This window comes from Lethenteron reissneri, chromosome 36, assembly GCF_015708825.2.
Source record: "Lethenteron reissneri isolate LAM-NWPU_2019-01 chromosome 36, ASM1570882v1, whole genome shotgun sequence".
NCBI lineage: Eukaryota > Metazoa > Chordata > Hyperoartia > Petromyzontiformes > Petromyzontidae > Lethenteron > Lethenteron reissneri.
The window spans coordinates 5,157,297-5,173,596 of record NC_083814.1 but is presented as its reverse complement, the minus strand read 5'-3'; the positions used below and the strand labels follow the sequence as shown (position 1 = coordinate 5,173,596).

The following is a 16,300-nucleotide window of genomic DNA, read 5'->3' as shown; positions in this document are numbered from 1 at the left end:
AAAAATCCCCTCTCTCTGGGCCCTTTTCCATTCTGTTGCGTGATTGTCACTTTATGCCGCTTTGTCTTGGGCACTCCGCGTGCCCATGGAGGGGGCCCCAAGACAAACGGCGGCTTTCTCCGGCATGTCAGCAGCTTTATTAGCTGCAGAGATATCAGTCTCCTCGCCATTGTTTCTGCGCGGCATTCGGTCGCCAAAAATGCGGACGATTGACGCCCGCTGCTTTATTCAGTTGCCTCTTGGTTGTTCCACCGGCTTACGTCAGTGGCTTCTAAGGCCTGGGGATTGAGACTGCTTTTATGGAGGTGGAATTTAATGTGAAACCAATTCCAGTGGACCGAGAGACTGAGGATTCGAGGCCAGTGTTGTGCGAACAATTAATTTCCTTTTCTTACTTTTCGTGACGTCAATCCGCGAAGGAGAGATATTCAACCAGGTGATGTGACGAGACTTAATTATGCATCGCTGTCATCAGCCAAATAACATCAAAAGGGTTTCCAGTGTGATCCAGAGTATGGAAACTGGCATGGATGTTTTTTATATTTACATATATTATAAAGTAGGTTAAGTAATAGCACATAATGAGGCATTTTATGTGTTTATGTCCAAGCAGATAAGTTGAGTGAAACGTGACAAAAGATCAAGGCTCGAGATATCCATCACAAAGGAATTGTCTGTATAAATTCCAGACACTGTTAAGTTAAAATGTTACGATCCGATGTGATGGTGCCACCAGCCTCGCCCAGTGCGACTATGCCATGGCCGTGAAACCCCGCTCCCTTCAATGTGTCGAACCGGAGTTGTTTGAATTTGTATGATTTTTTTCTCAATCCTGATCAGTAGCAGTGTCACGCTATCAGTACGGCTGCTACGGCAATGTGATTTCCCAGTGACAAGATTAGAACAGTCTTGTGGACTGTGGTATAAGTTGCTACTGCTTTGAGCTTTAAGAAAGCATAATACTGGTAGGAATCTCCTGATTACACCAGCCCACATGGGGATTATTGTGTCCGTCCGTCGTGCATCCAAAAATGGGAGGGGTGGGGCTGGGTGGAGAGGGGAGGGTGGGGAGGGGCTGGGTGGGGAGGGTAGGGAGGGGCTGGGTGGGGAGGGTGGGGAGGAGCTGGGTGGGGCTGGGGGGGGGCTGGGTGGGGAGGGGCTGGTCACCCCGTGGTGCCCTTATACAACTCAACGTTTAACCTACTCACGCCGGCTTGTGCCCGCCCTCACAGTCGGCCATATTTGCGGAATACACCACGCCGCCGTTGACCCTGGCCATTGACCGAGCAACCCAACGTTCCTACCAGCTCCCTTCCGCAGGAATGTGTTGTGTAAACTGTATCAGTGGCAGATGTAGGCCATTGGGTGGTGTAACAAGGCGAGTACAGATATCCTCATTGCTGCTTGGCATTCGTCCACCCTTTGTCGACTTTGCTCGTGTGTCGCACAAGTTTCCAGCCCGGAGGTGTGAACGCGTATCTCTGTTGCCATTTCCGTGCGGTGTGGGTACTTTTTGGCTGTTTGAAACACTGGAGAGTGATTAAAAGTCAAGTCAGCGTGTCGGCACGCTCAAATGAGCATTGGTGCTTATCTCTGTAGTCAGCCCAAAGCTAAGTCCTGTTGCACGGCTATTTTATTACCATCCATTAGTGGCATTTAAACCTCAAACCCTAATAAAACCCATTGTGACGGGAGAATTGGGGATGGAGTTACTGGCTGGAGCGGCAAATAAAAACTCCGGTCAAACTTCCACCTTTGCAACTTAAACCTTTTTACTCGAGTGTAGAACCCCTGCTAAGTGGACCATAGTGTGCGCACTACTTACAGCGGTGGAAAGGTTACGGCGAAATGCCCTTTATTGAAAGCGAGTGACGGACGAAGTGTTTGTGCAAAACCTTTGCAAGTAACTGTTCAGGCAGAAGTTTCCGCGAGACCGACCCATAATGCGTCCGCGAGACCGACCCATAATGCGTCGTCACCCCCCCCCTCCTCCGTGTTATTTCTCCCGCTCTCTCCCGCTCCATTCTAGACAGTCTGCCAAGCCGAAAAAGCCAAAATCCCTGGTCCAAGCGCGCCGCGTGAACAACGCCGACTCGGAGGGCGCGCGGCGCCTTGCTTGCGAATTCCGGCAGCTCGTTCGCTCGCAGTGCCTAATGATCTCGTGTCGGTGCGCGTTGCTTTTTTTTGTCTTGTTTAAAAGGCCCACCGTGTGTCAGTCTCTTGGCCTAATCAGACAGCCGCCAACCACTGTCGTCACTTTGTCTACAGATGGGGATTCTGGTTGTGAGGCGAGATGATGGGCGACCCCGAATCGTCATCTGTGTGTCAAGTGAACAAAGGGGCGTGTCTCGTAGCGCCCGACACGTCGTTCGCGGCCGCTGCGGCGACGAGGCTGCTCGGCGCGCATCTCGTCGTAATTGTTGGGGGGGGTGGGGGGGGGGGAATGTCCACGTATATATTGGGCTCTACGTAGTTCCATCAGAAAAGATGCCCGCTGTAGATGCCAGGGGATTGACTGGTTGCTGTGGTGCATGCTGGCAATCGGTGAACACTGAAGCAAGGTCGGTGGATTTCACGTACAAGGGAGCCTGAGAGCACGATGAACGCCTTCTTTAGCAGGATTACTTTTTCACCTTTGTGGAGGTCAGTACAATTAATATGTATTTTTGGTGATGTTTCAGATGCACATCCTGGTCATCAGCATCAACATCATCAGCCGTGATTAAACTAGCGATGAATAAAGGCCTCTCCATGCTTTGTAAATTGAAATGTGTTGTGAAACCCGGCACCACCTGCCATAGCCAATTGTAAATGTCAATGTTGTGAGGTTTACTCTCCAACACACTAATGTGCTGAAACTAGTAACAAATTGGCACTGTTCTGTTTACTGTGACAAACCTTACTAATTGGCTGTGTCGGGTGGTGGTGGGTTTAACGACAAATTTGATATATTTACGCGATCTAAACCCAAAAAAAACCTGTACTACGGACACGTTTATATATTTACGTAATCTACCCACAAAAATTCTGTTATGGATCATATTGGTTGGGAAAGCCTCCGAGTACTCCTGCGTGGTGTTAAAGTGGCACCATCCTACGCGTCCTCTGCGGTGTTGCCGCTTCTCACTCTTGCACACGAGCTGATCTCATCGCTCGGTATGCACACAGTTGTCATCTTCCTTGGGCACAAGCCCTCCTCTGGCTGCCACTCTGCTCTTTAGTCTCGACCACCGGCCATGAACCTCCCATCATCGACGTGCCCCGGCCCAACCTCCCTTTTATATTCATTAACAATCACTGTGATATTCTTAGGTTTTTTCGGTAAAGTCACGTAGGTTATTTTATTTTTATTTTACTTTTATTAATTTTAATTTTTTACCTACGTGACTTTACCGAAAAAACCTAAGAATATGAATCCTTGCAGTCACGAAAGCTTCAAATCTAGAATCACTGTGATGCCCCTTATCTGGGTATGTCTCGTCCTCTTTCTGGCTCTCAGCGTACACCCCCGAAGCCTGCTACTCTCTATATCGCTTCCCACACTTTTCAGCTTTTTTTGTTCGATTTTTTTACCGAAGAAAAATGTATTAATAAAAAACGAACGTACAGCCGTTCGTTCACAATCCACCAGTGAATGAAGGCCTCCCCACGGCATCTTGGTCACGTGTTTTTTTTCCAACCATACTTCACCAGCATTGGTCAATGCGGGTTGGTGAAAGAATGGGGAGGGATGGGCAGGACAAGTTCAGACTTAATTCGCCACTGATGTTAGCCGTGGCCGGGAGTCGAACTCGGGCCGCCAGGTTGATAGACCAGCACCCTAACCACTGTACCACCGCTCCTTCTAAACTGCTTACTGTATTAACATATTGCCAAGCATTTCATTACAGAATAAGTGAAGACCAAGTAGAATTGATTGACAAATTCGTCTAAAGAAGACTGATGCAAGGGATTCCCATTGCTTTTGTTAAGAAATAAATGTGCTTTTCATGCCTATGTCCATGATTGAATGGGAACGTGTACAGTGCTGCATTGGCAATCTGGCCATTTAAATTACAATAACGCATGCAAGACTCTACTTGCGTTTTTCTCATGTATTAGTTCGTACTGGCCTTTGTAATATTTTATTTGTACTTAAGTGATTCGGCACCGCATTTGCGCAATGTTGTAATTAAGTGGCAGAACACATTCACGCGACAAAGGCTCGCAGTGTGTATGTCAATTTGGCTACATTTTAAAATCCATTTCCTTTGGACCATTGTAAAAATCACCGAGACTTTAATAAGTTGTGGTCTTCAACAGTGTCATCATGTGCTCATTGAGGATGTCTGTTTAGAGTACATCATTACGTTCAGCCACATACTTTCATCGTACACATCCAGGCCAATAATTTACATTGCAAAATGTGACGGAGAAGAGTTATCAGCCCCTGTTTATCCCTTCCCATGACAATCCAAAACGTAACTTGCTGAATGCCCTATCTCATGACTTTGAACTTTTAATATATATTATAAAAGATTTTAAACGAATATTTATAGTTGTTTAGAACATGTCACGGTGGGCAAATCAGTTAACAGGTGTGCAGATGTAGCTTGTGAGCGCGAGAGAAATAAAGCCTGTGTATAAAACTACTGTTATTGCGCTGGGCATTTGTGGAGGAAGTTTTGGATTTGGCTCGGTGAGCTCCTGGCCAAGCTACGATAGCGTGGTCACCTCATTTAAGATTCTATTTTAAAGCCTCACAGCAACTGGATGGAAAATACACACTATCTTCCACCATTGAGGAAAACAAACATTCATGAACTTCAAAGTGTCAGATCACTAATGTTCCGTCGTCATGATCAGCGATGATTAGTCCACTAGTGCTCTCTTTTAGCCCCCCCCCCCCTCCCGATACGTTCCATTCATTGGCTACCACATTCTGATAAGCTCCCCCCTCTCCTCCCCCTTAACTTGTATTTAAGAACTTGCATCTTGGAATCCCTGCCTCACTTGATACAGCAAATCTGGCTGTGATGGTCCCACCTGATGACGGAGACTTTTGTTGCCTCCGAAACGTCGTGATTTATTATTATTTTATTTTTATTAATTTCAATTTCATTTTTTACCTACGTGACTTTACCGAAAAAACTAAGAGTATGAAACCTTGCAGTCACGAAAGCTTCAAATCTAGGATTAGTCCACTGCTGGATAAAGGCCTTCCCAAGCCGTTCCAATCTCTCATGGTCTCACGATGCAACATTCCACATAGCACCTGCGCACGAGCTGGCCTCATCGCTCCATCGACGCAGTGGGCGCCCCTCTCTGGAGTTTTTCCCTCCTTTTCCTGCCACTCCAACATCGGTCTCCACCACCGTCCGTCATCCCTGCTAAGGGGCGCATCCTGCCCAAGCCCAACGTCCTTTTCTTAACAGACTAGGTGTGGTGTTTCGAAATTGCTGATGTTCTCAAACTGATACGTTGCCTATCTTATCCCTTTCTCAATCCGAGATGTCTGCAAGTTGCAGGGTGGGGGTCCCATTCACCGCCAAATCTAGGAACGTGCAAGCGGTTAGTGTTAATTATATTTAGAGAGGCATAGCGCCGCTGTTTTTTAAAGACACTACACTCACCGCAGAGAACCGTAGCGACACAACCGCACTCGACGATAGCTGGCGCCAAGCTGAGCCGCATGCCCTCCCTGATGGCCTTTTACTTCCGATTCCGTTCTGATGGCGTATACATCAGACACGTGTACGATGACGTACGTCATTAGAATGGGAAAGGGTTAAGTAGTTACGCACCATTCAATTGGACTCAATTACGACATAGCTTAAAACCACCGCCGTTTGAGTTGAATCGATCTCACAGAGCACTCACTGGGTGCCGTGTGGGATGCATTGCCTTGCTACCGTGAGTGTTCCTCCATTGCCTGGCCCCTTGGCTGCACGGTTCAAAGTTTCTACTGGTGCTGCTGTGGAGAGAGGGCAGTTGTTTCAAGTTTCCCAGCATATGCATTGCACTCAGCAACAGATAATGATCAACCTCTTTCTTCCGTTGGATGCTCTACAGCCAACTGTTGTTATTCCACTGCTGGATGAGGGGCCTAACCACACCGCGCGAGTCGTGGGGAGCGTTTTGACCGTACTTCGCCACGCCGGGTTGAAGGTGCGAAACATGTAGTTGTGAGGGAGAGGAGAGTAACCCCTATGCTGTACTATCCATTGCATCAGACATGTATGTAGGTGCTCTTAATTTTATATGTTGCACTATCACAGAAGGTGAAGTTCGCATTCCTCGTAGCGTCTTCCCAGCCCCTCCCCTCTTGTTGAAGGCTGAGACCCCACCACCCCCGTCTGAATTCTCATTCAATTCAGATAATGTTAGTACGATGTTTAGTATTCGTCTTGACCTTTCCTCATTTACACATGGGGGTGAGAGCGAGAGCAGAATGCATATGGCAGACAAGAGCACATCGCATCATTAGTCATTCTGTTTAGTGCTTAACATTTGCTTAACGTTTGCTCAACATCGACTGTGCTGTGGCCCCTCGTAGTTTTTTGTACAAACAAGGTCAAGCTCTACAGAGCCGGGAAGGTTGTGAATTCAGATTTTTGCTCCTGGGGTCGTCTTGACTCTTTGAACAACAACAACAACAACTTTGTAGAACCTCAACAGCGGTCGACTCTTCGCGCATGTGACTTGGTTCTGCCTCAGAAATGTGGAATTTCAATTCTGTCCCGGCACCTTAAACGGCGATAGGCACATCCTCCTTTCTTGTGTGGACCAGAAGAAACTCTCTTGTTTGACTGCGTGTGTGTGCACGACGTAACCGTGTGCGGCTTTAAAATTCCGCGTAGAGCGCCGCTGTTGAATTGCGTTTTTGTTTTAAGGGCTCGCCGTAAGTTCAGAGCAAATAGGAGCGCGTGACGGGTGTTGCATTTCTGACAAATTTCCAGAGATCAGAAAACCCAAGATGAATATAAATTCTCAAATTCCACTGGCTCGATGTGAGGCCAACTCCCGAAGCAGTTTATGTAGTTGTAGTTTTATTTATTTATGCACCTGAAAACTTCGTAATTTCTTTATATAGATGAGCGATTTCAACAGTCCATTTTTTTTTAAGGGGATGAGGAAAAAGGTTCATCACAAACGGCTGGGTGACGACATGCGTTGCGCGTTGAACTGTGGCAGTAAATGTGCTCAATTCTCGCCGAGTCTGGTGGCTTCTCCATTCAATTCAGCCCATGGAGGATTGATTTGGACTCTCTCTCTCCGCACTTCACTCACTGACTGAAGAACCACACGTCGGAAGAAAATTCCGCCAGGCCATTTGCCCGTGGCCTAACTGGTGAATTCGCGCTGCTTGTCGTCAACCCCAACATTTGCCCGGTGAAAAGTCTGAAGGAAGCCACAGACTCTACGGACACGCGAGTCGGCACCCTTGCCGAAGAGGCGTTCTGTGAGTGGTAGAGTCCTAGAGACAAGGGTAAAGGACATTGGACGCGTGTGGGTGACAGTGACATTACTTGCAACCTGTGCTTTGGGAGTTGTACATCGGATTTAGCTTGGCATCTCTGGAAGCTGTCCCGAAGATCTACAAGCTGTTATATTCTGAGAAAACACCACTGGTTCGATGGGAAAGGTGCCCTCCCAACAGAGCAGTACCTCTTGCTTCAGCTCCATGATATGCTTCCTCCCATCGCCCTCCATCCATGCGACCCTCTCTCTCTCTCTCTGCCATCCAGGCTCTGATGGGTGCAGTTATTTTGTTTTAAAGCCACTACGGTTTGATGACAGCCGTGTACAGAATGAACACGCCAATTTGGAAAAAGTCACGGAACATTCGTATCATCATCATCATCAGCCGTGATCTATCCACTGCTGTAGAAAAGCTTCTCCAAGCCACCGCCACCTATCACGATTTTCCTACGCAATGATCCACCGAAGCACCTGCATATGAATTGTGAAATCGTCGCTCCGTTTCCATCAGTAAATATTTATATGGCAATCAGTTTATGTACATGATGCAATGTATTATTTATGTACACAGGTAAGGCTGTGGGATATCGAATACGTGATGTGAAGGCGATTGTTATTCGTAATGTTGCTGAGGCATTGCTTATTTGTTTTAATAATTTTACCACATTTTGCAACCCGAGTGTTGGGCCCCCCAACTTGTTCGTGAATGGACTTTTGGCCCTAAACAGCAGGCTACCCAGCGGCATTGCTTTAACGGACCACATTCTGCTCATCAGACTTGGTTAAGCCAATGTTTCCCTAGTTATAACAGAATTTTCGCCAAACGTTATCAGGTTTAAATATGGAATCTTGTTATACTAAACAATATGTGTGTGATATTTTTTCCCCGGTGTGTTTGTGCTTCTTACTCGCAAAATCTCAGGGGGGATGCCACCCCCGTTAAAATTAATAACATTCTGGAGTTTTTTTTTTATGACCTAACAGAAACTATTTTACCTCGTCTCAGAAGCTATCTAATTCTCCCTTTTTTGAACATCAGTTTCAAAGACATTGTGGCCTTTACGGACAGCATCAACAACTTCATGTAGCTAGCTTAGCGAGCTGTATTCAGGTGGGTTAGCTGTGTGGACACGGAGTCCCATGCCATCATTGTAACATTGGAAAATTAAAATCTGAGGCCGGAAAAGGCGTTACACTTTCTCTATGAAAAAAGTAGTCTGGGAATTGTCAACAAAATCATAATCTCTTGAGAGAAGGTCATCCAAATGCCGTACACCCTCGTACACTGAACATAGATGTTGTCATGTGGAGATAACTGGCCCTAAACCATAGTAGTTTGGAATTTCTAATAATGTTTCAGCAATGAAAATAGTAAGGGTACTGGTAATTTGAACCTTATCTTGTTTGCCTTTGTCCACGTGCAATCACTAAATATATATAAATTGAAGATGGGGGCGGTGGACTCATTTGCGTATTTGAACACGGAGGCATTGGTTTGAGTTGGATTTAAATGAGTGAAATCTGTGAAATCTGTTTGAGCCAAACCGCACGGCGTATATTGCCGTGTAACTCGGCGGGTTGTAGAAACTGTTGCAAATTGCAAAGAGCGTAAATTGCGTTTGTATTCTGTTGTTATTGTTGTCGAAACTGATCTGAAGCGTAGATCATATATTTATGAAGCACGACTTGTGGTGGCAATTTGTCAACATTCCCACCAGCGGTGCAGATGAATTATTTTTTACGACAACAAAAAAAAGTGCTTTGCATAGCTTTCATTGAAGGGGCTTTGTCGACTGAATAATGAAACTCGCTTTTTGTTCCGCTTGCACGCCGCCCATTTTATGGAAAAGAAAATTTAACGAATGAAAATGCGAGTGGATGTTTTAAAATATTCACGTTGGTTTCGTTTTCTCCCTCTCCCCCTTTCCTTGTCTCCGTTTTGTTCTTCTTCTTTCTGCTAGGCCCCAAAATGGCTCCATGCTTTTGTACAACAGAAAGAAGGTGAAGTATCGGAAAGACGGCTACTGCTGGAAAAAACGGAAAGACGGCAAGACGACGCGGGAAGACCACATGAAGCTCAAGGTGCAGGGCATCGAGGTATGAGCCCTTCGGTTACCGATAGCGACTCCGTGGCAGCCAGCCAGCCGGTGGCGGCACGTTGGCAGATCGGCAATGACGCTGCACGTTCGTTGCGTGTTAAATAACGTTTGTGTGTGCTGTGTACTATGTGATAGTACATCACAAAGGTTGTCTGCCGGTCGTCTCAAACGTTTGACACGGCACATGCGGGCTATGTCGTGGCCTCCTGCCAGCGAGCCTTCGACACTGATTTTAATTTTTCTTACTGTACTTTGTTTTTATTAATTTTTGTCATTATGGTGACCCAGGCCACTCTTAAAAATGAGACAATCTTTTTCTCTTAAGTTCTCACCTGGTTGAACAAAATTAACGAAGCTAAGCTTCACGTGACCTCACAGTTGTTCTAAGCCAAGCACTGTTAACGGTGGTGTAACAGGCTTGTGAATCATTATTATTAAATATAGAGTTAATAGCGTTAAAGAGTCAAGTTATGATGTAAATATGTCTGACCAGTGTAGAAGAAGAAAAGACCCTCAGCCTTGCAGTTGTATGGCTCCTGCATGTTTTACTCATCGTTTTTTTTAATGCACAAATGAAATTAGAGCAAGTCCCTTTGTGCACGCAGTGTTATTGCACGCGTACGGGAATGCACGCTTGTAGAATTGCGAGCACATTTAAACAGCAAAAAGGAACAGTGTACACATTGCCCAGAGAAAATATATATATTTGAGACAATGCATTTTTGAAACATCCACGTAACTATTTATGGTCAAAGGCATATTGCTGGCCCTCCAAACTTTCTGATGACTTTTTTTGGGTTATTCCTTTCATCTTTCCAGATCAGTCTTCTGCACACTACTGACAAAACTATTGAACTGTTTTGTCATGCGGCAGAGAACATTGACATTCCCCCCCCCCTCCCTGATCTTGCTCTTATATCCCGTACGATAATTTTCCATCGTAGGCAGGCGAGGGGGTGGGGGGTAGAAAAACATAACTTTTATTTTTAAGAGCAAATCGAATACGATTGCACTCGCTGGCTTCTTGGAATAAACATTCAGACGAAATCGTCTGTATAATGATGACTGCTGTTAAGGGCTAGAGTGGGCTTAGGGATATAATTTTTTGGGGTATCTACAAAAGACAAAAATGGGGGGGGGGGGGGGGGGATCCCCTGCCATTCCGTGTTAACGTACGGAAAGAGATATGAAGGCATCACACATTCCGTTTCATGTCGGCAGTGCGCACAGCAGCCCGTCTGCGGGGGAGGACATTGAAGCTCTGCTTTGCGCTTCTGCAATTGTGCTCGGCGCCTCCCACAGGCATCGGTGTCCTTCTCTCGCCACGATCCCTTCAGGCCTCATCGTGCGAACAATTTCCCAGGCCCCCCTCGTTTCCACGTGTGGACTTTTTGACTGCAACGCAATGCAATTGGGGATCGTAGGGGCCCCTCTGTCTGGGCCCGGAGTTTACGCGGCGGCGGCGGTGGTGGTGGCGGCGGTTCGAGTTTGCAAGTGAGTCGCGGAGAGAGCAACAGCTCTTCCACGCAAACCAATTATCTGGAGCTGCAAACTTGGGACCGCTGGAAAAAAAGTTGTCTTTTTGTCGTTAATTACAGCAAGTCGTGTTTCGTTAGTTAGTTCGTTAATCCTCCTCATCCCCTTTGAGACACGAGGCCGAAATGAGTCCCCTCCGCTTCTTCCCGTCCTTGGCAAACATGTTGAGCCCCGCCCTGAGAGATGTTGATCGTTGCTGCCAGCTCATCCTTCACGGTCTTGCGCCAGGTGGTCTCAAGTCTCCCAGGGTTCCTTTTGCCCGTTGGTGTCCATTTTAGAGCAATTTTTGGATATACGGTCCTGGTCCATTCTGAGTACATGTCCAAGCCATCCGAGCCGCCGCGTCTCGATGCCTTGCGTGTGATATTAGGACAACCGGTCTTCTTGAACGGTTTGGTGGTGTGGATTTTGTTTGGCCAGTAGATGCAGCAAAATCATGTTTTGTAATTGTTTATAATTGTTTTCATGTGTTTATCATCAGGGTGCGCGTGACCATTAATTGAACCCAGGTTTCAAGGATTGTAGTATAGTGTGCCAACCATTCCGCCATCCCCATTCATATACCCACACACAATTATGGCATTATTATCATCATAATCCCTTGAAACTTTATCGTGCTAATTGAAGGTATGGAGGAAAGACCACAAAAGAAACTGCTTTTTGTATCAAATTTGTTGACCTTCCCCCGCACCTCCGATTAGCATGGTTGGCTACGTACGGTGCAAAAGAAATTCAACATACATAGATATATCATTAGCTGTTGTCAATCCACTGCTGGATAAAGGACTCTGCAATCGGCCATGACCTCCCATGATCCCGTAATGTAACAATCCATCTAGGGCCTCTATTCGAACTGATTTCATCCCTCCATATCATCGGTTTTAGTTAACGTCTATCTTTCTCCACCATTATCAGTTCCTGCACAACCATCCAACAATTGAAACAGATCTTCTCACTTGTAAGAAATTGGCATCACGTTTCGTGAAAACACAGACACTTCCTCGACAAACCCTTCCAAACCGTTAACATCTTGACAATGCGTCATCTTCGAGTAAAAATTGTTGCGCCGCTTTCAAGTTTCATTGACGTCGGCATTAATTTTCTATCAAGCCTGGTTGCCTTCGGTTCAGCGCAATGTTATTGACCACCTCTCCGGTAGAGGGTCCATGTCACGTTGCTAGATTCATATTGGGGCACCGCGGTGGCAAGATGTTATCTCACTCGCCTTGCAAAACAAAAAAGTCAGATGTTTGTTTTAACTATAGGTTGATGCTCTTGTTACCAAATTATCGTGCAATCTCGACAGATCTCTGAAGCCAAGCAGTGTTGAGCCTAGATAAGTGCTCGTGTGTGTGACAGTCGTGCATAGCAGACAGGCGAAGTAGGCACTGTGGGCAGTAGAGGGCGATGCAGCAAAATCCACTGCTGTTCTGAGCACACCGCTCCAACTTCGCCAGCGTGCATTGACCACCCTGGTGAAATGTGGTCAAATATTCCCTGTGAGCCACACACGGCCTGTGGAACGGCTCCTAATCCAGCAGTAGATTGAGGTCGAAAAACAGACTGCACAAGTAAAGGTTAATGCTCCAATAACTGGGTTAGCAAAGTATTCTCGACACATAATCTTCATGTGTTTTGTTTTGGAAAAAAAACAAATCAAAGTACCTTGGATGTTAAGGGTGTGGTGTGAGGTTGTCTTATGTCCACGAGAAATAATATAGTAATTTGGCCAAAATTTGGCGTCGAGTTCGCCAGATGCATGGTTCCCAATGCCTCTTTCATGCGCGCTGTAGGTGTGCTTACTGTATTCATAAAAAAAACAAAGTCATTCACTCGTAGTGTGTGTCTGCCCTTGAGTTTGCGATGTAAATTATGCAAGAAAACCATGAGAGAGAAAAGCAATCTACGTATTATCTTAAAGTTCCTTTCGCAATTCACGAACACGTCGGAAGTTGTCGCGATGCATTTTCATTGTTTCATACATTTTGGAATATTAATATTGGGAGGAAGTGAGAAATGTACGTGCTTTATCCAGATTGTATGCCAGATATGCAAAGTGAAGCTTGCCTCTAGATTAACTAACGGCGCACACGAATATGACCTTGAGTTATTTTTTTTTACTCGCAATTAAAATTAATTATATGCCAAAAATTGTCTTTGATTGACACGGGATCAATTTACGGAAAGGATATGCAGTTTTGTAAATGTCAGTGGTTTTTATGGTACATTATTAAGAAGAGGGGAAAAAAAGTACACTTTTGAGATATTGTGTTACTTTTGACAGTAATGCTCGCTCATCAGTTAACGTGAGGACACGCGTATATAGGCTGGCATTCAGTTGAGTGGCCGCTGAGGAAGAGAGCAGATGCCAGTGCGGAGAAATCCATTGTTGTCCTGCACTGCTATGCTGACACATCTGTGCTGCCCGCGTTCGTCAACTCGCGATGGCCAGCGTGGTGAAAGTGTTGCGGAGGTTACGATGCAGCAGTGGACAAACACAAATGTCCACTCTGCAGCTGGATAACTGCAGTTAAAGCGATTAACTCACAATCATCAGGCAGTGAATATAAATCCCAGATGGGGCATCGCCAGGCATCCCAAAGGGGTTATTAAATGATTGCCACTTTTGTGTGAAGTCACCATCATCATCATCGCCTCTGATTAGCACGGCTGGCTTCGTACGGTGCGAAAAAAGTATCAGTGTACATCTTGGCTTAATATTCACACTGTGTCTGCCATGTGGTACAACCTCCAGTTGCCCTCCAGCGGGGGGCCTCCGAGAGGCAGCTGTCTCTGTGAGGCACAGGTCAGCAAGCGGGCACGAGCCCACTTACTGTGTGGATCCCCAATTAAGTAATTTACAAATAATTTATCCGACTTAGCAAAAAATTTGACCATGACGGTGGCACGCATGGCCTACTCTTTTTTTTTTACACGTATAATATCACAGGATCTCTTAACGTCTACCGTGAAGAAGACGGCAGATATTTCTGCGGTTAAAACGCCCACAGTGTTCACCGGGGCGTCCGCCGGGTTTGAGCCCCCGCAGAATGTCACCACCCAATGGCAATGTTTGTCCATCATAAAGAATGTCACTTGTCGTAGAAACGTGCAATTTTCACCGCTGTCTCAGAGCCACTGGGGACGGGAAGAGGGGACAAGGAGGGGGGCAGATATGGTGTGGACGTGTCAGGAGAGGAGTGGGGGCCCCGTGTTAGGGGAGGGGGGACAACGCTATCTGTGGTGGGTTGTTACTATCCAGGCACCCACAGATGCCCCCTTTCAGAAGATTATGGACATGTGTGTCGTAGTTGAGCAGTGCTCGGCAGGTGTTTTTGATCTACTCGGCTAAAGAGATTTCGTTTCGTACTTTCTTGGCCCAGATAACTTATTGCTCGGGGCGACTTGCGGGGGATGAGCAGTTGTTTTTTATTTGTGCGTACCCCAAAAAAATGCCTTCAATTTGTTTTACAATCCAATGACACACGTGTCAACTTTACACGAGAGAAGTTTTTTTTACGTTACTGCCCATTCCTTTATCAAATTATGAGCATAATAACAAAATTAAGAAAAACTCAAGAAGAGTGAAATGGGGAAAAAAACATCGGTTGTTCTTCAAGTGCTATCATGGTTTGCACTGGAAACCTAAAGGAGTAACAATTTGCATGATTTAAATTGGAGATATTTATACCGAACGGTTATGTTTTTTGATTACAGGATGTCTCTCGTATGAGGCTCAGGATTGTGATATTTATTTTGAACTTCCCAGCATGTGCCTGGAACTGACTAACATAAGAGGTTTTTATTCTGCAATTTTTTGGTGTGCGTGTGATTAAATACCTCATGCTTTCAAGTTTATTTTTTTTATTTCGTGTTCTGTTTTTAACTCTATAAGGCTTTTTGACAGTCTGCATTCCTTTCCATGACAGAGTAACCATATGATTCCTGCTGGTAATGTTCACCGATGCTATTTTTACATGAACATTTTACACCACTTTCCGAACACTGGTCCTGTCTTTTGTAAAATACAAGACCACTTCATCAGAAGCTGCAGTTGGAGAGGGATACATTAAACATGTTTAAAAACGTACAATAGATCCACATTCCTTTAGCCTTAAAGGACCTTGTGACATAATTGTTCAACAGTCAGCCATTGTATGGTTTATTATCATCATCAGCCATTTTAAATCCACTGCTGGATGAAGGTTTCCCCAAAGCTGCCGCTACCTCTTGCGAAAAAAAACTAAATGCAATGTCCTCGTGTGGTTTTACTGATATCCGTTACAATAAAGGTCAGGGGTTAGGCAGTGGAATCTCTTACGCTGTAGAGGGATCTGACCAAGTGCAAAGAAAGGAAATGGGATTGAAATACAATGGCCCAGGACAAAAGCGCAATTGTCCCCAGATAATGTTTTTCTATCAGTCTCTCAGTAATGGAATTATATTTAAAGAGGCTCTGGGTAGCTAAGGTGGTCTAGAGGTCTTATGCGCTCGGCGCCAAGTGTCAATTGGAACGCTCCTTTTGGACCCCCTGGTACTATATTGTGGGGGAACTTTATCAGATGAGCTCACTGACCTTTGGATAAGATGTCCCGTTTGCTAAATGGTGTGATTGGAAAAAAAACTATTGAATCCTTAATACCGCCGCATGCTGCCGCGAGCCGAGGGCCCTTGCCCCGAAATGTCAAAGTTAACAGCAATTACGGAAAGTTTCATAAGTAGACCTTTGGCAAAAATGTGCTCCGTGCAGCACAGTTAAATCAGCTCTGAATTAATGGATTGGTGGCATGTGGATATAAGAAAGCATAAAAAAAAACGAATGTCCAGTAAATGTAATTAAACTTTGCCTTGTGTTCTTTTTTGGGAGCTATGAGAATTTTTGCCAGGCTTTATTTTGTTTCCCCTTCAAGTACCAGATGGTATGCAATAACCAAGCAGTATTATTAATGTGACATTCCATTTCCAAAGAGTGCATGCCGATGAAAAGTGCTCAGACAAATACATTTTTCTTTTATGGCTCTTGTCATTGCATGTCTGTACAATGCTCTCGAACAGAAAGCTATCAAACTCATTTCATATTCCCACTCCCAAAAACATCACAATCAGCTTCTGCCACCTGTGAGCAGGTTCATTTCTTTGTAGATATACATTTCTTGTGAGCTTTTTTTCTAGATCCAGTAAACATGTTGTGACATTGAGCGATC

General features: G+C 45.4%; 1 protein-coding gene across 1 annotated transcript in view; it reads left to right on the top strand.

Moving 5' to 3' along the window:
- LOC133351033 (calmodulin-binding transcription activator 2-like) overlaps window positions 1-16,300 on the top strand; it is a 615,463-nt gene that overhangs the window by 303,278 nt on the left and 295,885 nt on the right. Inside the window, 1 exon segment of the mRNA XM_061565919.1 lies at window positions 9,423-9,558. Coding sequence (XP_061421903.1) covers window positions 9,423-9,558 — 136 coding nt within the window.